The sequence below is a fragment of the Gobius niger genome (assembly GCF_951799975.1).
Source record: "Gobius niger genome assembly, chromosome: 11".
NCBI lineage: Eukaryota > Metazoa > Chordata > Actinopteri > Gobiiformes > Gobiidae > Gobius > Gobius niger.
Window position 1 is genome coordinate 1460256 of NC_136862.1, and position 25803 is coordinate 1486058.

Genomic DNA, 25803 nt, shown 5'->3' on the forward strand with positions numbered 1-25803 from the left:
GGACACGCCCCCCGGACCTGACGCCGTGACAACGTCGATCAGTGCCTTTCAAACCTTTAACAAGAAAAACAAGACTTATTCACAGCAGACGTTTATGAAAATACTTTTACACATTTCACTAACTCACGTTTTATACTTTGAAAAGGGAAAAGATGAACCGTCGTAGGGAGAATCTCCTGCCTTAAGTGTTCCTGTCGTCAGTGCTGCCCCCTGCCTGCGAGGAGGCCTTTGTCCCCATGTTAAAGCAAAACAAAGCGACTCCGGTTCAGCTGCATTTTCTGAGGAAATTGCAGCTTTTACTTTTTTGGTTTTACAAAAAGTTTAGCACAAAAGTTTTCCCGTTTTATCCAAACTCGAGGCGTCGTTTAAAGCAGAGTCTCCGATCTGTGTGAGAGATACTTCTGCTTTAAAAACATGTGTACGATGGGACTTCACCGGGAGAAGGAGTTGCCAAGACGATATTTCAGTAAAATAGTAACGTTTAGTCCTTGTACTTGTTCACAGATCGTGTTCATCGTGTTCAGAACAAAGTGAACAGAGATCCCGGGTTTAAAGGGATTTGTGCAAATGTTTAGAAAAACTATGAATGTTTTGTTTTTGCGTTTGTGAAATCTGAACCAGAGCTGCATTAACGAAGTGCTCTGTTTCTGTACGACGCACGAACCGTGACAAAAGCGCATCGCGATATCGCCACAATATGGTCATGATATGGTCACGATATTGTCACGATATGGTCACGATATGGTCCCGATATGGTCCCGATATCGCCACGATATGGTCACGATGTCGCCACGATATGGTCACGATATGGTCACGATGTTGTCCCGATATTGTCACGATATTGTCCCGATATGGTCATGATATGGTCACGATATTGTCCCGATATCGTCATGATATTGTCCCGATATGGTCCCGATATCGTCATGATATGGTCCCGATATTGTCATGATATCGCCACGATATTGTCCCGATATGGTCACGATATTGTCCCGATATGGTCACGATATTGTCCCGATATTGTCACGATATTGTCTCGATATGGTCACGATATTGTCCCGATATGGTCACGATATTGTCCCGATATGGTCACGATATCGTCCCGATATCGCCATGATATTGTCCCGATATGGTCACGATATTGTCCCGATATCGTCACAATATCGTCCCGATATGGTCACAATATCGTCCCGATATGGTCACGATATTGTCCCGATATGGTCACGATATCGTCATGATATGGTCACAATATTGTCCCGATATGGTCACGATATTGTCCCGATATGGTCACGATATTGTCCCGATATGGTCACGATATCGTCCCGATATGGTCACGATATTGTCACGATATTGTCCCGATATGGTCGTGATATTGTCCCGATATGGTCACGATATGGTCACGATATTGTCCCGATATGGTCGTGATATTGTCCCGATATGGTCCCGATATTGTCACGATATTGTCCCGATATGGTCGTGATATCGTCCCGATATGGTCACGATATTGTCACGATATTGTCCCGATATGGTCGTGATATTGTCCCGATATGGTCACGATATCGTCACGATATGGTCACGATATTGTCCCGATATGGTTACGATATGGTCACGATATTGTCCCGATATCGTCATGATATTGTCCCGATATGGTCCCGATATCGTCATGATATGGTCCCGATATTGTCATGATATCGCCACGATATTGTCCCGATATGGTCACGATATTGTCCCGATATGGTCACGATATTGTCCCGATATTGTCACGATATTGTCTCGATATGGTCACGATATTGTCCCGATATGGTCACGATATTGTCCCGATATGGTCACGATATCGTCCCGATATCGCCATGATATTGTCCCGATATGGTCACGATATTGTCCCGATATCGTCACAATATCGTCCCGATATGGTCACAATATCGTCCCGATATGGTCACGATATTGTCCCGATATGGTCACGATATCGTCATGATATGGTCACAATATTGTCCCGATATGGTCCCGATATCGTCATGATATGGTCACAATATTGTCCCGATATGGTCACGATATTGTCCCGATATGGTCACGATATTGTCCCGATATGGTCACGATATCGTCCCGATATGGTCACGATATTGTCACGATATTGTCCCGATATGGTCGTGATATTGTCCCGATATGGTCACGATATGGTCACGATATTGTCCCGATATGGTCGTGATATTGTCCCGATATGGTCACGATATTGTCACGATATTGTCCCGATATGGTCGTGATATCGTCCCGATATGGTCACGATATCGTCACGATATGGTCCCGATATGGTTACGATATGGTCACAATATCGTCCCGATATGGTCACGATATGGTCCCGATATGGTCACAATATCGTCCCGATATGGTCACGATATGGTCCCGATATGGTCACGATATCGTCACGATATGGTCACGATATGGTCCCGATATGGTCACAATATCGTCCCGATATGGTCACGATATGGTCCCGATATGGTCACGATATCGTCACGATATGGTTACGATATGGTCACGATATCGTCACGATATCGTCACGATATCGTGACGATATGGTCCGATGCGATGTGTTGGTCCAGTTCCGTGGGAAGCGTTTCCGGCGCTTTTCGAGCACTTTCTCACCTTGTTTTTCCTGCCAGTATTGTTTGTAAAGGTTTTGTTTGTAAAGGTTTTGTTTGTAAAGGTTTTGTTTGTAAAGGTTTTGTTTGTAAAGGTTTTGTTTGTGAAGGTCTTAGCGTTTACTACGTGGCCTCATAGCCGTATCTTAGTGCGATTGTTAGTTTACAGAGTCTTAGTTTAGCCTCGGCCGCCGCGCTGCCTTCGCTTTGATCTCCTTGAGATCTGAACCACATCGAACTTATTTTTGAAGTTTGTATTTACCCAGTTTATTCAAGAATGATCGAAATGACCCAGATTTAAACTCTCTGCTGCTCAGCTCTCTCCCTCGCTGCAACAACACGTCCAGGAAGAAGAAGAAGAAGAACAAGAAGAAGAAGAAGAAGAAGAAGAAGAAGAAGAATTCTCTTGAGTCGAGCTTTTCAGAAACAAGTTCTAAGAAATCTGTCCATTTTTTTACACTTAAATGAACCGGGTTTCGACGAGGCGTTAAAAAGCATTAATCTCTTAAAACCAAGCACATTTTCTCCTGTTCAGCTTTACCCAAATCTAAAAATATGTTTTTGTCTTTTTTTGTGTTGCTTTACATCTAATTTTCCCAAATGGATTCCCTTCTTTTCCCCAAAAAGATTTGAACTGGATCTTTCCTTATTTTTAGCCACATTTTTCCTAAATTATTCCCTGTTTCACACATTTCCTGTCACTGAGCCTGATGTCGGATCTTCCACATTCTTGTCCAGAGATCAGACACTGAACTGTCCTCAGCCCTAAACCTGAGCAACCTGCAAAGATCTGACTGTATTTTCAAACTGACCTCTGACCTGTGGAATAAAATCATCTTCAAAATCATTCAAAACATCCTGAGGGCCAGAGCTTCTGTGCTGGAGGGAGAAAAGTCACGGTAACTTTTTCTCATGTTTTTGTTGCTTTTTCATGACTTTTTTGCCGTGTTTTTGTCACATTTTCTTGTGTTTTTGTCACTTTTTTGTTGCTTTTCCTGCACATTTTTGTTTTTTCGATGCTTTTCTTTTAACCCCTTAACTCCCGCCTGAACCAAGCACATTTTCTCCAGTTTGGCTTTACCCCAATCCAAAAGCTTCTGGAAAAAAGGTGTGGAAATAGCAACAAAACTGAGACGAAAACAATGATGGAAATGTGACAAAAAAGTGAGAAAACATTGATGAAAAAGTGGCAAAAATGACACAAAAAATTGACGAAAAATTGTCGAAAAAATGACAAAAATGTGACAAAATGTGAAAAGAATTTGACCAAAAAAAATCTAAAAAATGACCCAAAAAATTAAAAAAAAAATTACAAAAAATTGACCAAAAATTTGACAAAAAATGACAAAATGTGACAAAAATTGATAAAAAATTGGCGAAAAAATGACAGAAATGTGACAAAATGTGAAAAGAATTTGACAAAAAAAAATCCAAAATGTGATAAAAAAAAAATTGACAATAAAAATTCCAAAAATGACGAAAAAATTACAAAAAATTGATAAAAATTTGACCAAAAAATGACAAAAAATGTGACAAAAAAGTTACAAAAATGATTGAAAATACAACAAAAAAATGATGGGAAAAAAATGTGATGACGTGAGGAAAAAGATCCTCTCGGTTCAGGCGGGAGTTAAGAGGTTAAGCTTTTCGATTTGGGTAAAGCCAAACTGGAGTGTTTGTGCTGAGTTTCTTCTCGTGTCTCATTTGCTTCTGGATTTCCACATTTCCTTTGTTTGATGGAACGTTTGCAAATCCTGAGAGATAAAATATTCACAGCTTTGTTGCGATTCTGGCATCAATAAAGTTTATTATTATAAAAAAAAAACACTTCGCTGCTGCCGTAGAAACACACGTTATTTTAACCCTGATTTTAAGTGTAAAAACCCGACGAGTTTTTGCTCCGTTTCCATTTCAGGTTTGGACACATTTACGTCAAACTGTATTTATTGTGTACGAGAAATGTGAAATAAACATAGCTGCAATGAAAAGGAGTCTGGTTTGTCTGTGTCCAGCTGAGGTTCTTAGCTTTCAAATGGAACGTGAGTCTTGAGTTCAGCTGCAGTTCCTGTTTTAAACCGCTGGGAGCGCCGCATGCGTGATCTGTGTTCGACGCGTTTCTCTCATGAAGACAAACAGCCCCCTCTAGTGGCCAATAACGGCGCTTGTTTAAATGTCGGTCTGTCATTACAAACTGTTACCACATTATTCAGAACAAGTCAGGGAACATTTGGCTGAGCGAGAAATTACATTATACAGTATGAAGGCCGCGGGAGCCCCCGTGTGGATGGTTTGTGTATTACATGTAATATGAGGAAATACGCACAGAAAAGTGTTACTAGGGGAAATCTCGCCCCTCAGCAGCTCCTTTAACCCCTTAACTCCCACCTGAACCGAGCACATTTACTCCAGCTTTACCCCAATCCAAAAGCTTCTGGAAAAAAGGTGAGAAAATAGCAACAAAACAGACGAAAACAAGGATGAAAATGTGAAAAAAGGGAGAAAAAATGTACAAAAAATTTCCAAAAAAATGACAAAAATGGACAAAAATTGGACAAAAAAGTGACAAAAATTTGACGAAAAAGTGACAAAAATTGGACAAAAAATGTCCAAAAAAAGGACTAAAATGGACAAAAATTTGACGAAAAAGTGACAAAAAATTGACACAAAATGGACAAAAAAGTGACAAAAAATTTACAAAAAATTGACCAAAAAGTGACAAAAAATGGACAAAAAAGTGACAAAAAAATTTTGACAAAAAGTGAGAAAAATTTGATGAAAAAGTGACAAAAAATGTACAAATTTTTCCCCCAAAAAATGACAAAAATGGACAAAAATTGGACAAAAATCTGATGAAAAAGTGACAAAAAATTGACAAAAAAGTGACAAAAAATTCACAAAAAATTGACAAAAACGTGACAAAAAAAGTCACGAAAATTTGACAAAAATGAGACGACTGCCCAACAAAAAAAGTGATGAAAATAAATCTGATGATGTGAGGAAAAAGATCAATTTAGTTTTGTAGGTCTTAGCTTGAGGCGTTACACTACAGGATTTGGGTAAAGCTGTACTGGAGAAAATGCTCTCGGTTCAGGCGGGAGTTAAGAGGTTAACCAAAATACGTTCCCCCAGTGCTCTACATTAAAAGACTAATACATGGTGGGAAATAATACATGTTTTTAAAATGTTTCTATCTTTATGTTGTTTTTTTAAATCGTGTTTTCGTCATGTTTTTTTTTTACCAAAACATGGCAAAAAACAAAAATCTATTTATTGAATGATTTTTTGTTTGTTTTATGTTTTCCCGTTAACATTGATTTAAAATATATATTTACATTATTTTTTTCGTTTTATTTTTGTTTTTGTTTTCACGCTTACATTTATTTAAAAAAAACAAATCCTTTTTTTTTTTCTTTTACTGTGGAGCGTCACTTCCGGTGCCTTTCACAGTAAGCGCTCGGCCCGTGCTTTTACTCTGACACGGCGGAAGTGAGCTCTCGCGGCGGTGTGTGTGTGTGAAGAAAAGATGGCTGCCTGTGCCGCGGGTCTGTGTCCGAGCTACGCCGCCGTCTGCTCGTTCCTGGAGCGGTACGGAGCTCTGCTGGACCTGCCCGAGCTCACCTTCCCGCAGCTGGAGCGCTACCTACGGGACACATCCTCAGGTGAGCCCCGGGGAGGGCGGCGGGAGCGGCGGGGGAGAGGAGGAGGAGGAGGCGGAGGAGAGGAGACGCTTCGGAGGTGCATTTAATAACGCTCCTCCCGCGGACTCCTGCGACCGGGAGGCAGCGGATCCACGACCGCGGATCTACGACCGCGTCCAGGCGCGAATGTCTGACACTTTCTCCAAGTTTCATGTTTATAAAAGCGTCGTAGACTCGTGGCGTAACCGCGCATGTCCGTGCCGTGTGTAGTTCTACAAGGGCTGCACTATATATCGTAAAAAAATATCGTATCGTAATATTAACCTCTTAACTCCCGCCTGAACCGAGAGGATCTTTTTCCTCACGTCATCACATTTTTTTTCCAACATCTTTTTGTTGGGTTTTCAACTCAGTGTCATTTTTTTGTCAACTTTTTATCACATTTTTGTCATTTTTTGTCACATTTGTGTCTTTTTTTTGGTAATTTTTTATTTATTTTTTTGTAAATTTTTTGTAATTTTTTTGTCAATTTTTTATCACATTTTTGTCATTTTTTCGTCATTTTTTATCACATTTCTGTTATATTTTTGTAACTTTTTGTGACATTTTTGTGACATTTTTGCCACTTTTTCATACATTTTTTGTCACTTTTTTGTCACATTTCCATCATTGTTTTCGTCTCAGTTTTGTTGCTATTTTCTCACCTTTTTCCCAGAAGCTTTTGGATTGGGGTAAAGCCAAACTGGAGAAAATGTGCTCGGTTCAGGCGGGAGTTAAGGGGTTAAATGCTGCAATATCAATATCGCGAGAAGCCACAATAAAAGATTATTATTTTATTTTTTTGCAAACTCAGAAAACTCACTCAATATTCACTAATTTAGTTCATTTTTAGTCTTGTTTTATTAGAATGGAACATGTCGTGTTGAAAGGGTTCAGTGAAATATCGCGATAATGTTTTTGTCGTTCAGCCCTAATATCTCGTCTACAAGATAATATCGAACACTCTGTCCTTATGTCGTCGGTTCCCCGGGTTTTGTAGGTTTTTATTTAATGCCCAGTTAGTAAATTTTAATGCCACAAACGCAGAAAGAATAGGGAGCGTCGCTGTTATTGTTTATGTTTTGGTGGCTGGTCGGAAAACAGCAGATTTTTCCGAGCTTGAGCTGTTTATTTAAATCACATCGATCTTTGTTTGTGAACGACGTTTTGACCCATCGTAGAACCTTTAACCTCTTAACTCCCACCTGAACGTGTTTTCTCCAAATTCTCCAAATCTAAAAGCTTCTTCAAAACAGAGGCAAAAAAACGAGAAGAAAATGAGGATGAAAACGCAACGAAAAAACGCTACAAAGTGACCCAAAAAGAGCGGCAAAAATGACAGAAACTCAAGAAAAATGTGACAAAAATCCAGCAAAAAAGGAAAAAAAAACAGCAAAAAAAGACCCCCCAAAAAATAGCGAAAAAAGACAAAAATCCAGAAAAAAGTGGCAAAAATCAAGCAAAAAAAGACAAAAAAAAACAGCAAAAAATGGCAAAAATCAAGCCAAAAAAATGACAAAAAATCCAGCAGAAAAGTGACAAAAGAGTTCAAAACTGCTTTATTTTAAACTCGTGCTGAGTCACAACAACAGAAATAACTATGTTTTAAGAGTTAGATTTAAGAAAATGAAGTGTTTTACACCTTAGAAAAAGTCTCAGGGGCTTCTGGGCACCTGAACAAACCGCGGCTTCCCCAGATCGGCTTTAACCAAATCTAAAAAAGCAAAATGGAGACGGAAACGAGGATGAAAAAGCAACAGAAAAGCGACGACAAATGGATGAAAACACGACAAAACCGCGGGAAAAAAAGTGGAAAATAATGATGAAAAAGAGATAAAAACATGACAAAAACGTGATCAAAATGCGATGACACATCAGTTACGCAGGTCTTAGCTTTCAAATGAGGCGTCACACTGGCCCATCGGCATCGAGAAGCTTTTAGATTTGAGTAAAGCTGAACCGGAGAAAATGCGTTTGATTTTATTTCATGTCGTGTTTTTGTCACTTGTTTCTCACTTTTTTGTTGCTTTTGCGTTTTTGACAAATTTTTTTGTTGCGTTTTTGTCACATTTTTGTTGCGTTTTCGCCTTTTTTTGTTGCGTTTTCGTCTTTTTTTGTTGCGTTTTTGTCCCTTTTTTTTGTTGCGTTTTTGTCACATTTTTGTTGCGTTTTCGCCTTTTTTTGTTGCGTTTTCATCTTTTTTAGTTGCTTTTTTTATCTTTTTTTTGTTGCGTTTTCGTCACTTTTTTGTTGCGTTTTCATCTTTTTTTTGTTGCGTTTTCATCTTTTTTTTGTTGCGTTTTCGTCTTTTTTTTGTTGCGTTTTCGTCTTTTTTTTGTTGCGTTTTCATCTTTTTTTGTTGCATTTTCATCTTTTTTTTGTTGCGTTTTCGTCTTTTTTTTGTTGCGTTTTTGTCACTTTTTTTGTTGCGTTTTCATCTTTTTTTTGTTGCGTTTTTGTCACATTTTTGTTGCGTTTTCATCTTTTTTTTGTTGCGTTTTTGTCACATTTTTGTTGCGTTTTCATCTTTTTTTGTTGCGTTTTCATCTTTTTTTTGTTGCGTTTTTGTCACATTTTTGTTGCGTTTTTGTCACATTTTTGTTGCGTTTTCATCTTTTTTTGTTGCGTTTTCATCTTTTTTTGTTGCGTTTTCATCTTTTTTTGTTGCGTTTTCATCCTCGTTTTCGTCACTATTTTTACGTGTGTTATTTACGTTTACGTGCCCGGTTCAGGCTTGTGTCGTAGATCCGCTGCCGCAGATCCGCTGCCGTGACGGTGCGGGGGCTCCGGGCCGCAGACCCCCCCGCTCCGTGATGCTAACGACGCTAACAGGCTAGCGGCGCTGTTAGCCTTGTGTTATTGTGTCTTTCTGCGCCTCTCTCGCCTCCTAAAGCCGCCTCTCCGCCTCCCCCCGCGGCTCTCGCGCCTCGCACCGCCCGGCCCACGCGCCTCGGTCTCGGGGGCCCGGGGGTTCCTCTCGGTTTGGGGTCATTTTTCATTCGGGGGTTTGATTATTTGGAGCCGTGGCTTTATCCTTTAGCGGGAGCGGAGTGGACAGCGGGCGGTGATGGAGACTCCGCGGCTCAGGGGGGGCTTTTCCTGCGGGGACAACACGAGCACAAACCGCCCGTAGAGCTTTATTTAAATATATATGCAGTTGTTTTCCATTGACGTAATATTGTCCACTTAATTTCTCGCCTGTGGTGCTTTTGCGGAGCCACAAAGAATAACAGCGGGAACTTCCGGTTTCCGCCGCGAACGATAAAATAACTCAACGTTTTCGGGAAATACTTGTACAGTGAAGCCTTTTCGCTTTATATCCGTGATTGTGCTTCATAATAGTTTAGTTTGACGTGGATTAGTGATGACGTGAAGCTGGAAAGGAGCGTTTTTAAACCTCTTTTAATGTGAAAGTACCCGTATTTCCGGTTTAGCGCCCGCTTTGTTTGCAATTTATTTTCTATTAAAGAAGCAAAAACAAACAAATCAGGTTTAAGGGAAAGTCTCACTGAGGGACTGCACTTCCTGTACTATAATAAAAGAGCAGAATTGTCTTTAAAAGAAGCCAGTTAATCAGGATTAAAGAGTTATTTTACAGTTTCAGCTCATTCCTCCAGTGAGTGATGTTACGTTTAGTCTGGAAAACACATGTTGACTCCCACCTGAACCAATCACATTTTCTCCAGTTTGGCTTTACCCAAATCTAAAAGCTTTTGGAAAAAAGCTGTGAAAATAGCAAGAAAACAATGATGGAAATGTGACAAAAAAGTGACGAAAACGTTGACAAAAAAATGACGAAAAATTGATGAAAAAGTGGCAAAAATGTCACAAAAAAATATATAAAAAGTGACCAAAAAATTACGAAAAAATGATGAAAAATGTCACAAAAAATTACAAAAATGTCACAAAAATGTGATTAAAAAACAACAAAAAATTGATTTAAAAAAAAATCGAAAAAGTGGCTAAAATGTCACAAAAAAATGACAAAAATTTCATAAAAAACGACAAAAAATTTATTAAAGAAAATTGACAAAAAAATGACCAAAATGTGTCAAAAAAAATTGACCAAAAAAATAACAAACAAAAAAAAAAGTGAGAAAACATTGACAAAAAAGTGACGAAAAATTTATGAAAAAGAGGCAAAAATGTCACAAGAAATTGACAAAAAATGACCAAAAAAATGACCAAAATGTAACAAAAAAATGACCAAAATGTGATAAAAAATTGACGAAAATACCAAAATTGTGTGTCATTAACTGTTCTCCGAATCCACCACATCAGACCAAAAGTGTCATTTACAAGTGAAGCTCTGCCTCGTGTTCAGTCTGTTTGGAGAAATCTTTAGTTGGATAAATGTGTTTAACCCCTTAACTCCCGCCTGAACCGAGCACATTTCCTCCAGTTTAGCTGTACCCCAATCCAAAAGCTTCTGGAAAACAAAAGTGAGAAAATAGCAACAAAACTGAGACGAAAACAATGATGGAAATGTGAGAAAAAAATGAGAAAACATTGCCAAAAAAGGGACGAAAAATTGATGAAAAAGTGGCAAAAATGTCACAAAAATTTGATAAAAAATTGATTAAAAATGGTATGAAAAATTGATGAAAAAGTTGGCAAAAATGTCACAAAAAATGACAAAAATTTCATAAAAATTGACAAAAATTTGATTAAAGAAAATTGACGAAAAAAATAACAAAAAATGACAAAAATAATTGACGAAAAACTTACAAAAATGAGTTTAATTCCCAACAAAAAAATGATGTAAAAAAATGTGACGTGAGGAAACAGATCCTCTGGGTTCAGGTTCGGTTCAGAGGTTAATATTAAACTGAATTTGGCGACTCTGTGAATGTAAAGCATTTACATCTTTATTATTTTCTCTTTTCCAAAGGCTGTGAGAAAATGATCTCTTTAAAAAGCTCGTTAATAACATTAATGTAAAGAGTGACTCTTATATTTATCCTCTTCATCATCGTGATTTCTTACGACTGATATTGGGAGATTCTTCACGATCTGTTTCTTTTGGGTTCATCGAATTTCAAATGTGTCACAGATTCTACATGTTAAAACTTCATTATTCACCTTTAGAGACGGTTCTGAAATAAAACCTATTAATAAACTTGTTTCTCCACACACGTCCACACGGCTGTTTATTATGCTTGAATATAAGTTTCCAAAAGAGAATAATTTTGTATATTATGGTTTCGATGGGACATTTGAAAACATTGCAGGAACATTGTAGAAGATCAGCAGGACAGGAACTGCTCTGGAAATATGAACCGTAATAAGTATAAACAAACGTAAGCGGCAGAAGATGGAACTGAGCTTTTTAAATTTAATCCAGAATCCTGTAATTGGACTCAAACTGTGGATTAAAGTCAAATGTCTGTTATCTCCTCCTCCAGTTCCGAAGCTGCTGGTGGACCTTCACGTGAAGCTACTGCGGAAAATCGGGAAGTCGGTGTCGGCGGATCGATGGGAGAAATACCTCATCAAGGTAACGCCTCAGTTATCCTCAGAGTTATCCTCAGAGGTCCATGAGGTCTCTGAGGTCCGTGTCTCGTGTTAATGTCCCCTCTCGTTGCAGATCTGCCAGGACTTCAACACGACCTGGGCCTGGGAGATGGAGCAGAAAGGATACCAGGCTCTGTCCATGGAGAGCAAGACGGCGATCCTCAAAGTGAGACTCTTCATCCTCACTCAGGACGAGGCGCTGCAGGGCCTGACTCTGACTCCCGGAAAACGAAACGGGGCGGAGTCTCCACCTGTTCTGCTCACGGGGGACTTTGTTTAGGGCTGGAAAAAGATCAGTCTTAGCTTTCAAATGAGGTTTTACACAGGCCTATAGCCACAGAGGACGGCAGGCATTTGGTTTAGGCGGGTGGGAAGAGGTTAAAAACGGCCATTTTGAATTTCAAAACTTTTTCCCTAAAATCTCATTGGCTCTACAAAAAAGTGGACTGAGGATCATCTCCTGTGCTGTGAAAATAGCAGCAAAACTGAGGGGAAAACAATGATGGAAATGTGACAAAAAAGGAAGAAAACGTTGACAAAACGTGACAAAAAAATTACAAAAAAATTACAAAAAATTTATAAAAAATTGACGAAAAATGAAAAAAATGTGACAAAAATTGACAAAAAATTGACGAAAAAATTGACGAAAAAATGAAAAAAATAATAATAAAAATGTGACAAAAAATTACAGAAAATGCGATAAAAAATTAATGAAAAAATTACAAAAATGTGACAAAAAAATTAAAAAGAATGAAAAAAAAGTAGCAAAAAAATGAATTAAATTTGACCAAAAACTTACAAAAATGTGATAAATATTTGACAAAAAAATGACAAAAATGTGACAAAAAAGGAAGAAAACAATGACAAAAGTGACGAAAACTTGATGAAAAAGTGGCAAAAATGTTACAAAATGTGCCAAAAAAAGGACAAAAAATGGACAAAAAATGTGTCAAAAAATGACTTAAAAATTGATTAAAAAATTGACGAAAAAATGAAAAAAATGTGACAAAAAATTACAGAAAATGTGATAAAAAAATAATGAAAAAACGACAAAAATGTGACAAAAAATTTAAAAAGAATGAAAAAAAATGTAGCAAAAAAATGAATAAAATTTGATAAAAAATTGACGAAAAAAGGAAAAAAATGACCAAAAACTTACAAAAATGTGATAAATATTTGACCAAAAAAATTACAAAAATTTGACAAAAAATAACCAAAAAATGACAAAAATGTTACAAAAAAGGAAGAAAACATTGACAAAAAAGTGATGAAAAATTGATGAAAAAGTCACAAGAAATTGACAAAAAATTGAGGAAAAATGACAAAATGTGATAAAAAAAATTACAAAAAATGTACAAAAATTTGACCAAAATGCAGCAAAAAAAAGACAAAAATGTGTTAAAATATTGACGATAAAGGAAAAAGTGTGCCAAAAAAATTGACAAAAAATTACAGAAAATGTGACAAAAAAATTAAAAAGAATGAAAAAAAATGTAGCAAAAAAATGAATAAAATTTGATAAAAAATTGACAAAAATGTGATTAATATTTGACAAAAAAAATTACAAAAATTTGACAAAAAGTTACAAAAATGAGTTGAATATCCAGCAAAAAAGTGATGGAAAAAAAAATCTGATGACGTGAAGAAAAAGATCCTCTCGGTTCAGGCGGGAGTTAAGAGGTTAAACATGTTTCCATTACTGAACTCACCCGTGAGCAGAACAGGTGGAGAAAACAAACCTGTTTTGTAAATTGATTTTTTTAACCTTTGGGAGTTTGTTTATGTTTGTTCCATTTCTAGTCCCGCATTTGGACATAAATAAAGGTCACATGAGCAGATGAATCCAGCCTAACTTCTGCTCCTGTTCCTCAGTACTTGTGCGAGATCCAGTTCGACGACAACGTGAAGTTCAAAGCCGCCATAAACGAGGAGGAGGCGGAGAAGATGCGAGTGCAGCCCATCGGGCGGGACAAAGACGGGCAGATGTACTGGTACCAGCTGGACGGCGAGAACAACGTGCGCCTGTACACGGAGGAGCAGGACGACCTGGACGGCTCCTCCTGGAGGTGCATCGTCAGGTGAAGAAACGGCTCATCCTTACTCACTTCCTCAGTTCCTCTCCACTGTTCATGATCCGTTTCACTTGATTCTTCTCCTGAGAGCTGGATTTGTTGACGTCCTTCAAAGGCAACTTTATTTACACCACACACAAGACAACTCAGTGTGCCTTACAGAAGAAAGGTTAGTGCTAGATCGTCTGCTCCAGAGGGACGGTCTGCTGTGAGTTTGTATAGATCTATGAGTTGGTTTGTCTAAAAATACAAATAATCCTAATCCTAACCCTAATCCTTAAGGTTAACCTCTTAACTCCCACCTGAACCGAGCACATTTTCCCCAGTTTGGCTTTACCCCAATCCAAAAGCTGGAAAAAAGCAACAAAACTGAGACGAAAACAATGATGGAAATGTGACAAAAAAGTGACGAAATTTTGATGAAAAAGTGGCAAAAATGTCACAAAAATGTCACAAGAAATTGACAAAAAATCGACGAAGAAATGACAAAAATGTCACAAAAAAAATGATAAATAATTGACAAAAAAATGTCAAAAATGTGACAAAAAAATGACGAAAAAATTTCAAAAATGTGACAAAAAAATGACGAAAAAATTTCAAAAATGTGACAAAAAATTTATTCAAAATTGACGAAAAAATCGACAAAAAAATGACAAAAATGTGACAAAATGTGACAAAAAAGTTACAAAAATGTAAGTTGAACACCCAACAAAAAAATGTTGGGAAAAAAATGTGATGACGTGAGGAAAAAGATCCTCTTGGTTCAGGCGGGAGTTAAGAGGTTATAACCATTTCCCTGGCCCTAACCTTAATTTGTGTCATGATATCTCACGTTTTCACAGCAGACTGTCCCTCCGGAGCAGAACATCTAGCACTAACCCAGAAGAAATCAGGTGAAAGCTCATACACATACACATGGGAAACACACAGTACAGGAGGTCACGTGTGAAGGGAGGGCGCCCCCCTGTGGACTGGAGGGCAGGAGGTGAGAAATGCTCATGAATGCAGACACAGAAGGACTGGGGTTTTTCCATATTTTCCCACTTTTCCTCCTCGGGGTCAGAGCAGCTGGAGGAGGTGTGGCCTCGGGGTCAGAGCAGCTGGAGGAGGTGTGGCCTCGGGGTCAGAACAGCTGGAGGAGGTGTCGCCTCGGGGTCAGAGCAGCTGGAGGAGGTGTGGCCTCGGGGTCAGAGCAGCTGGAGGAGGTGTGGCCTCGGGGTCAGAACAGCTGGAGCAGGTGTGGCCTCGGGGTCAGAACAGCTGGAGGAGGAGCCGTGTGAGTGACTCTGTGTGTGGGTTTCAGGGACAGGAACGACTTGGCTGAGGTGGTGGCGCTGCTGAAGACGCAGATCGACCCGGAGCTTCTGAAGAGAGACCTGGAGAACAAGGCCAACGAGGAGAAACCGCAGACCGAAGGTAACGAGAAGTTTAATCCAGGAAGTGACTCCGACATGTCTGAGTCGCTCCCACGCAGATTCATTCACAAACACTGAAGTTTGGTATCCACGTGTAGCACGAACTCAGTACTGAAGAACGTGACAAAAAAATGACAAAAATTTGACAAAATGTGACAAAAAAAAGTATAAAAAAAAGACAAAAATGTGACAAAAAAATTACAAAACGTGACATAAAAATGACAAAAATGTGATAAAAAATTGACAAAAAAAATGACAAAAATGTGACAAAATGTGACAAAAAAAATCTTTTCAAAAATGACAAAAAATTACAAAAAATTGACAAAAAATTACAAAAATGTGATAAAAATTTGACCAAAAAAAATATCAAAATTTGACAAAAAAATTATTAAAAGACAACAAAATGACAAAAAATTGACAAAAATGTGATAAAAATGTGACAAAAAAATTATAAAAAATTGACAAAAAATGGACAAAAAATTGACCAAAATGCAGTAAAAAAATGACTAAAATGTGTTAAAATATTGACGATAAAGGAAAAAATGTGCCAAAAAAAATGACAAAAATTTGATAAATAAATTGACCAAAAAATAAAAAAAATGACCAAAAACTTACAAAAATATGACAAAAATTTGACAAAAATTTGACAAAAAATGACAAAAATGTGATAAAAATGTGAAAAAAAAATTACAAAAATTTGACAAAAATTTGACAAAAATTTGACAAAAATTTGACAAAAAATGATAAAAATGTGATAAAAATTTGACAAACAAAAATATCAAAATTTGACAAAAAATATTATTTAAAAAAAGATAACAAAATGACAAAAAATTGACAAAAAAATTACAAAAATGTGAAAAAAATTTGACAAAAAAAATTATAAAAATGTGAAGAAAAAAAATATTTAAAAAATTTGACAAAAAAATAACAAAAATGACAAAAAATTACAAAAAATTGACAAAAAATTACAAAAATGTGATAAAAATTTGACCAAAAAAAATATCAAAATTTGACAAAAAAATTATTAAAAGACAACAAAATGACAAAAAATTGACAAAAATGTGATAAAAATGTGACAAAAAAATTATAAAAAATTGACAAAAAATGGACAAAAAATTGACCAAAATGCAGTAAAAAAATGACTAAAATGTGTTAAAATATTGACGATAAAGGAAAAAATGTGCCAAAAAAAATGACAAAAATTTGATAAATAAATTGACCAAAAAATAAAAAAAATGACCAAAAACTTACAAAAATATGACAAAAATTTGACAAAAATTTGACAAAAAATGACAAAAATGTGATAAAAATGTGAAAAAAAAATTACAAAAATTTGACAAAAATTTGACAAAAATTTGACAAAAATTTGACAAAAAATGATAAAAATGTGATAAAAATTTGACAAACAAAAATATCAAAATTTGACAAAAAATATTATTTAAAAAAAGATAACAAAATGACAAAAAATTGACAAAAAAATTACAAAAATGTGAAAAAAATTTGACAAAAAAAATTATAAAAATGTGAAGAAAAAAAATATTTAAAAAATTTGACAAAAAAATAACAAAAATGACAAAAAATTACAAAAAATTGACAAAAAATTACAAAAATGTGATAAAAATTTGACCAAAAAAAATATCAAAATTTGACAAAAAAATTATTAAAAGACAACAAAATGACAAAAAATTGACAAAAATGTGATAAAAATGTGACAAAAAAATTATAAAAAATTGACAAAAAATGGACAAAAAATTGACCAAAATGCAGTAAAAAAATGACTAAAATGTGTTAAAATATTGACGATAAAGGAAAAAATGTGCCAAAAAAAATGACAAAAATTTGATAAATAAATTGACCAAAAAATAAAAAAAATGACCAAAAACTTACAAAAATATGACAAAAATTTGACAAAAATTTGACAAAAAATGACAAAAATGTGATAAAAATGTGACAAAAAATTTGACAAAAATTTGACAAAAATTTGACAAAAATTTGACAAAAATTTGACAAAAAATGACAAAAATGTGATAAAAATTTGACAAACAAAAATATCAAAATTTGACAAAAAATATTATTTAAAAAAAGATAACAAAATGACAAAAAATTGACAAAAAAATTACAAAAATGTGAAAAAAATTTGACAAAAAAAATTATAAAAATGTGAAGAAAAAAAATATTTAAAAAATTTGACAAAAAAATAACAAAAATGTGACAAAAAATTGCAAAAATGTGATAAAAAAAATGACCAAAAAAATGACAAAATCAAATGACCGAAATGTGAGTTTATTCATCTCTTTATTCATCTCTCCACCATGTTTGTAATTATGTTTTTTCAGTTCCAGGTAAAGAGAAGAAGTCTGACGACGACACGTCTGACGAGGAGCTCAAAGCGTCGGCCAAAGCGGCGGCCGACGTCCCGGTGTCTCCAAAGAAAGAAGAGGAGGCGGAGCCGAAGGTGAAGACGGAGGAGGACGAGTCTCCAGTGAACGGCGTTTCTCCAGAGATCAAAGCGGAGCCCGAGCCGCCGCCTGGAAAACCTTCAGAGGAAAAACCTCCAGAGGAAAAATCCTCTGTGGAAAAACCCTCAGAGGAAAAACCTTCAGAAGAAAAACCTCCAGAAGAAAAACCTCCAGAAGAAAAACCTCCAGAAGAAAAAACGTCAGAAGAAAAACCATCAGAAGAAAAACTATCAGAAGAAAAACTCTCTGCAGAAAAAACCTCCTCGGAAAAACCCTCTGCAGAAACCAAGGCCATCAAGGAGGAGCCCATGGAGACGACGACAGAGGTGGGAAATATATCCACAAGATCATGTCCAAATGGAAGACGTGTATTCAAAACAATGGCAAAATATGAGGGAGAAAGAGGGGGAAATATGGGGGAAATGGATGCACCGATACCACATGCTCTGAGGAGAGAAAGTAACAACAAACAAATCCAATATTCCACATAGAGCTGACTTTATTACAGACGACTCTCCCTAAACCAGAGTCTGAGCTGGATTTAACCAGAGCTAAACGTCTGCAGGGTTTACAACATACAGGCTAATGATGCTAACTAGCCGCTAACAGTTCTGGTGATTCTTTTTGATTCTTTCTGGTGACTCTGTTTTATGCCCAGGGGTTTATTCATCTGAAAAACTAACCCAGTGACTAAAAAGTCTCCTTAACCCCCACCTGAACCGAGCACATTTTCTCTAATTCGGCTTTACTCAATAAAGCGATAAAATGCAACAAAAACTGAGGCAAAAGTAAAGAGTAATCAAAAAAGCAACATCAAAGCGACAAAAACATGACGAGAACAACGAAAATGTAGCGAAAATCCTACAAAAAAAGGCACAGAAAAGGGAAAATGCAACCAAACGGACACAAAAAGGCAACAAAATGCGATGAAAAATTGATAAAAACATAACAAAAATAGCATAAAAACGCTGCGAGAATGCAACAAAAAAGTTACGATCATTTTTGCAGGTCTTAGCTTTCAAGTGAGGTGTTACACTGGCCAAGCTCTCCTGTCGAGAAGCTTTTAGATTTGAGTAAAGCTGAAATGGAGATTATGCGCTTAGCTAGAGTGGCGGGCCTGACGTTGCCTACCCCTGACATAAATAAAGCACAAGCACTGAGGAGCTTTAGGACCTGAGCTGCTCTGTCTGTGATGGACAGAGACATAAACATTAAACTGTTAAATCTGTTTGATTCTGATGTAACTTCTCTTAACCCCTTAACTCCCGCCTGAACCGAGCACATTTTCTCCAGTTTGGCTTTACCCCAATCCAAAAGCTTCTGGAAAAAAGGTGTGAAAATAGCAACAGAACTGAGACGAAAACAATGATGGAAATGTGACAAAAAAGCGAGAAAACATTGATGAAAAGTGATGAAAAATTGATGAAAATGTGACCAAAAATGACAAAAAAAATGACAAAAAAACGATAAAAATTTGATAAAAAATTGACAAAAATATGACCAAAAAATGACAAAAAATTGATAAAAAAAAATGGACAAAAAAATTACAAATGTGAAAAAAAATGACAGAAAAAATGACCTAAATGTAACAAAAATGTGATACAAATTTGACGAAAAAGTGACAAAAAATGGATGAAAATGTAGCAAAAATGTCACAACAAATTTACCAAAAAAATGACAAAAATTTGACAAAAAACGATAAAAAATTTATTTAAAAAATGACAATAACATGACAGAAAAAATGACCAAAATGTGATAAAAATTTGACCAAAAAAATACTAAAATTTGTCAAAAAAAATGACTAAAAATTCATGAAAATGTAGCAAAAATGTCACAAAAAATGGACAAAAAAATGACAAATGTGACAAAAATTTGATAAAAATGTGACCAAAAAAAAAATGTCACAAAAAAATTACAAAAATGTCAAAAAAAACAATAATAAATTTGATAAAAAAATGATAAAAAAAATGACAAAAAAATGACAGAAAAAATGACCAAAATGTGATAAAAATTTGACAAAAAAAAAAATAAAGTTACAAAAATGAGTTGTTGAATACCCAACAAAAAAAATGATAGAAAGAAAATCTGACGTGGGGAAAAAGATCGTCTCGGTTCAGGCGGGAGTTGAGAGGTTAAAAGTGTCGCCGACTTTACTCATGGAAAACTAAATGAGTAAATTAACTCATTACAAACTAATCTGCTGTGGAAAAGTCAGCATGTAAACCGTCACTTCAAAAAGTCTGTTGAAGAAAATACCTTGTACTCGTATCGGTACCGGCGAGTACTTAAATCAAAGTACTCGTTAGAGAAGTTAATGTTTTGTGGATCTTCCCCTCAGGCGACGCCGGCCATGACGGAGCTGTCGGAGGAGCGTCTGAGCGAGCAGCAGGCCAAGATCCCGCTGAAGAAGAGAGGCATGAAGTTCACCGAGGGCTTCGAGAAGAGCGGCGGAGGCGGGGGAGGCGGCGGCGGCGGAGGGGGCGGCGGCGTCATCGTGCCCAACCAGGCCGTGATCCAGTCCAAGGACAAGGCGGAGTCCAGGGGCGTCATCCGGCACGTGAACGGCGAGATCGTGGAGGAGGAGGAGGGCGAGGGCGGCGCCAAAAAGGCCCAAAGCGACGCCACGGACTCTGAAAGCAGCTCCAGGAAAGACCAGGCGGAGGAGGAGGAGCAGGACGAGGAGGCGGCGAGGAAGGAGGACGTGTCGAAAAGAGCGGCCGCTACACTAAAGGGAGACGGGGCCGAGAAAGCGAGCAACTGTCTCCCCCCCGCCAAAAGAGCGGAGGAAAACACTAACTCGGAGGACGATCCCGAGACGCCGCGAGGCAAAGGCGAGGAGGAAGTCGGCGCCAAAGAGTCGTCTGAGAAACCCCGAGATTCGGACGAGAGCGACAAAGAGACGAGAGCGGCCGAGAAGCTGAAGGGCTCCGAAGGCGGGAGGACGGATCCAGGGGAACTCAAAGCTCCAGGAGAGACGAAAGAATCCGAGAAAGCGGAAGGTTCGAAGCTCGAGACACGGGAGTCGGACGCGAAGGGTCGAGAAACGAAAGCCGGAGAAACACCAGGAGAGGCGTCGAAGCGCGAGGAGGGAATGGAGGTCGATGAGCAAGAGTCGACGAAGGCGAGCGGAGACGACGGAGGGAGAAAACCGCAGGAAACCGAGAAGGAACCGAGCTCTAGCGAGGATAAACCGGGGGAGAAAGACGAGGAAATAAATGAAGAGGTGAAGGAGCGACGTGAGGATGAAGAGAAGTCTCGTTCGGACAAAGATAAATCGACCGGTGAAGCGGAAGAGAAGGAGAAAGGAACGAACGACGCGAAGGAGAAGAAGCAAGATGGAGGAAAGACCAAGGAATCTGTGGAAGAGGCTGAATCCAGGAAAGAGGCTGCAGCAAAAGTAAATGAGGTGACACAGGAAAAGGAGAAGGAAGATGAGGATGGAGAGAAAAGCAAGGAGGAAGAGGAAGGAGAGGAGAAGATGGAGTCTGAAAAAGAAGCTTCCAAAGATGCAGTTAGCTCGGAGGTAGCAGAGGAGGAGAAGAAAGACGAGAGCGAGGAGAAGGCGAAGGACGAAGAGAAGCTTGGTTCAGACAAAGAGGAGGAGGAGAAAGGAGACGTGGTAGAGGAGGAGAAGAAGAAGCGAGTGGGCAGGAGGGGGCGCAAGAGGCCGGCCAACAGGAGGAAGGCGGAGCTGCAGAAGGACGAGAAAGACTCGGAGTCCGACACCAACAACACGGGGATGTCGCTGAGGAGGTCCCCCAGGATCCGGCCCGGCACCAGAGCGCCCGCCCCGGAGCCCGCCGAGAAGAAGAAGGAGGAGGAGAAGAAAGACGGGGCGGAGGAGGAGGAGGAGGAGGAAGAGGAGGAGGTGGTGGTGAAGCCCAAGAAGCCGAGGGAGAAGAAGGTCCAGGACAAGGAGCAGGAGGGGCAGCCGAAGAAGGTTTGTGAACAGAAATAGAGATGATTCCTCGCTGTGTCTCCATGTGTTGCTCGTGTCACTTTTGGGCCGTTTTGATGCTGTTTTTGTTGCTTCTTCATCTTCGTTTCATTGTCTTTAGATTTGGGTAATGCCTGGATCATAACTGGAGAAAATGTACTCGGTTAATGTGGGGATTAAGAGGTTGAAAATGGCATTAACCTTTTGACTCCCGCCTGAACCCAGAGGATCTTTTTCCTCACATCAGATTTTTTTCCATCATTTTTTTGTTGGGTATTCAACTCATTTTTGTAACTTTTTGTCATTTTTTTGTCAAATTTTTGTCAAATTTTTGTCATTTTTGTGTCGAATTTTTGTCATTTTTTTGTCCATTTTTGTCCATTTTTTTGTCATTTTTTTGTCACATTTTTGTCATTTTTTTGTCACATTTTTGTCATTTTTTTGTCCATTTTTTGTCATTTTTTTGTCATTTTTTTGTCACATTTTTGTCATTTTTTTGTCAATTTTTTGTCACATTTTTGTCATTTTTTGTCACATTTTTGTCATTTTTTTGTCCATTTTTTTGTCCATTTTTTGTCACATTTTTGTCATTTTTTGTCAATTTTTTGTCAATTTTTTAATTTCTTTTTTATTTTTTATTTTTTAATTTTTTTAAAAATTTTTTCAATTTTTTGTCCATTTTTATCACATTTTTGTCATTTTTTGTCACATTTCCATCATTGTTTTCGTCTCAGTTTTCTTGCTATTTCCACACCTTTTGTCCAGAAGCTTTTGGATTGGGGTAAAGCCAAACTGGAGAAAATGTGCTCGGTTCAGGTGGGAGTTAAGGGGTTGAGAGAAGTTACATCAGAATCAAACAGATTCCAGTTTATTCTTAACCCCTTAACTCCCACCTGAACCGAGCACATTTTCTCCAGTTTGGCTTTACCCCAATCCTAAAGCTTCTGGACAAAAGGTGAGAAAATAGCAACAAAAAAGTGACGAAAAATTCATGACAAAGTGGCAAAAATGTCACAAGAAATTGACAAAAAAATGTCAAAAAATGATTTAAAAAATGAAAAAAAATTGATAAGAAATTGACGTAAAAATGACAGAAATGTGATAAAAATTTGACCAAAAATAAAAAGAAATTGACAACAAAAATGACAAAAATCTGATTAAAAAAAATTGACGAAAAAATGACCAAAAAATGACAAAAATGAGTTCAATACCCCACAAAAAATGATGGGAAAAAAATCTGATGACGTGAGGAAAAAGATCCTCTCGGTGCAGGCGGGAGTTAAGAGGTTTAACAGTGAAATAATATAGAACGTTTCTCTGCAAAGTAACAGAAACTGGCCGTGTTTGCTGAAAACCTGGTTGCCTTGACCAGCGGGCGCGATGTCGCAATGGTTCCTGGGATACGGAGTTTCTATAGTCAGGAAGTGAATGATGTCACAGCCTTGTACCTTTGCCTTTTCTTCAACATGTCGTCTTCTTTGTGGATTGAAATCAAACATTCTATGGTCACGAATTGCTACAGAGCGGATTAGCTTTTGCGCTGACGTTAAACTCTTAATATTTGGAGAATCGACGGTCGTGTAGACGGGGGTTTTTGCCTCCGGAGCAACAGGACTGCAAGGGGCGGGACTGTGGAGCTCTTTATAGCCTATTCATTGTTTTAAAATCATTATTACAAACAGACAGTACTGTAAAAGACTCGAGAAATGTTATTAATTTCACTAATGGTAAAATTGCAGTGTTTTTCCTCACCGTAACCGTGACGTCGTTACCCAGGTCGTTCTAAACTTGAAGCTACAGTATCTACATACAGCAGGAACCTGAGAGTAAAGCGTGTGGTTTCCAGGGGAGGAAGCGGCGGAAGGTGCGCTGGACCAGCACGCGGACCCGCCGGCGTAAGAAAAGCTCCGGCTCCGAGGAGGAGGCGAGCGAGGACGAGGAGTCGAGCGAGTACGAGGAGAGCGAGGTGGACGACGACAGCGACGAAGACTACAAGGTGGAGCGGCGAGGGAAGAGGCGCGGCCGCCACCGAGAGAGGCGCAGCTCCGAGTCCTCCATCGACTCCGACGACCTGCCCCCCAACGAGGACCCCTGCAAGCACTGCGGGCTGCCCAACCACCCGGAGCTGGTGAGGAATGATAAACCTGACCCCTAAACCACAACACTAACCCCTAAACCACCACACTAACCCATAAACCCACAACTCTAACCCCAAACTTAACCCTGCGGGCTGCCCAACCACCCAGAGCTGGTGAGGAATGATAGACCTAACCTCTGACCTAACGCTAACTCACCATCCTAACACTAACCCCAAACCATCTCACTAACCCCTAAACCCACAACTCTAACCATCTCACTAACCCCCAAACCCACAACTCTAACCATCTCACTAACCCCCAAACCCACAACTCTAACCATCTCACTAACCCCCAAACCCACAACTCTAACCATCTCACTAACCCCTAAACCCACAACTCTAACCATCTCACTAACCCCTAAACCCACAACTCTAACCATCTCACTAACCCCTAAACCACAACTCTAACCATCTCACTAACCCCTAAACCCACAACTCTAACCATCTCACTAACCCCTAAACCCACAACTCTAACCATCTCACTAACCCCTAAACCCACAACTCTAACCATCTCACTAACCCCTAAACCCACAACTCTAACCATCTCACTAACCCCCAAACCCACAACTCTAACCATCTCACTAACCCCTAAACCCACAACTCTAACCATCTCACTAACCCCTAAACCCACAACTCTAACCATCTCACTAACCCCCAAACCCACAACTCTAACCATCTCACTAACCCCTAAACCCACAACTCTAACCATCTCACTAACCCCTAAACCCACAACTCTAACCATCTCACTAACCCCTAAACCACAACTCTAACCATCTCACTAACCCCTAAACCCACAACTCTAACCATCTCACTAACCCCCAAACCCACAACTCTAACCATCTCACTAACCCCTAAACCCACAACTCTAACCATCTCACTAACCCCCAAACCACAACTCTAACCATCTCACTAACCCCTAAACCACAACTCTAACCATCTCACTAACCCCTAAACCCACAACTCTAACCATCTCACTAACCCCTAAACCACAACTCTAACCATCTCTCTAACCCCTAAACCCACAACTCTAACCATCTCACTAACCCCTAAACCCACAACTCTAACCATCTCACTAACCCCTAAACCCACAACTCTAACCATCTCACTAACCCCTAAACCCACAACTCTAACCATCTCACTAACCCCTAAACCCACAACTCTAACCATCTCACTAACCCCTAAACCCACAACTCTAACCATCTCACTAACCCCTAAACCACAACTCTAACCATCTCTCTAACCCCTAAACCCACAACTCTAACCATCTCACTAACCCCTAAACCCACAACTCTAACCATCTCACTAACCCCCAAACCCACAACTCTAACCATCTCACTAACCCCCAAACCCACAACTCTAACCATCTCACTAACCCCTAAACCCACAACTCTAACCATCTCACTAACCCCTAAACCACAACTCTAACCATCTCACTAACCCCCAAACCCACAACTCTAACCATCTCACTAACCCCTAAACCCACAACTCTAACCATCTCTCTAACCCCTAAACCCACAACTCTAACCATCTCACTAACCCCTAAACCCACAACTCTAACCATCTCACTAACCCCTAAACCCACAACTCTAACCATCTCACTAACCCCTAAACCACAACTCTAACCATCTCACTAACCCCTAAACCACAACTCTAACCATCTCACTAACCCCTAAACCCACAACTCTAACCATCTCACTAACCCCCAAACCCACAACTCTAACCATCTCACTAACCCCTAAACCCACAACTCTAACCATCTCACTAACCCCTAAACCCACAACTCTAACCATCTCACTAACCCCTAAACCCACAACTCTAACCATCTCACTAACCCCTAAACCACAACTCTAACCATCTCTCTAACCCCTAAACCACAACTCTAGCCATCTCTCTAACCCCTAAACCCACAACTCTAACCATCTCACTAACCCCTAAACCCACAACTCTAACCATCTCACT

The 25803-nt window shown here is 38.6% G+C and overlaps 1 protein-coding gene across 1 annotated transcript in view; it reads left to right on the forward strand.

Annotated features, from left to right (window-relative positions):
* The first annotated feature begins 6127 nt into the window (after positions 1-6127).
* rsf1b.1 (remodeling and spacing factor 1b, tandem duplicate 1) overlaps positions 6128-25803 on the forward strand; it is a 40027-nt gene continuing 20351 nt past the window's right edge. The window contains exons 1-9 of the mRNA XM_079566754.1: positions 6128-6292; positions 11716-11807; positions 11898-11990; positions 13697-13902; positions 15200-15312; positions 17654-18096; positions 20109-21219; positions 21283-21710; positions 23554-23835. Of these exons, the coding sequence (XP_079422880.1) occupies positions 6157-6292; positions 11716-11807; positions 11898-11990; positions 13697-13902; positions 15200-15312; positions 17654-18096; positions 20109-21219; positions 21283-21710; positions 23554-23835 (2904 nt within the window). The 5' untranslated portion in view covers positions 6128-6156. The remainder of the gene's footprint in view (positions 6293-11715; positions 11808-11897; positions 11991-13696; positions 13903-15199; positions 15313-17653; positions 18097-20108; positions 21220-21282; positions 21711-23553; positions 23836-25803) is intronic.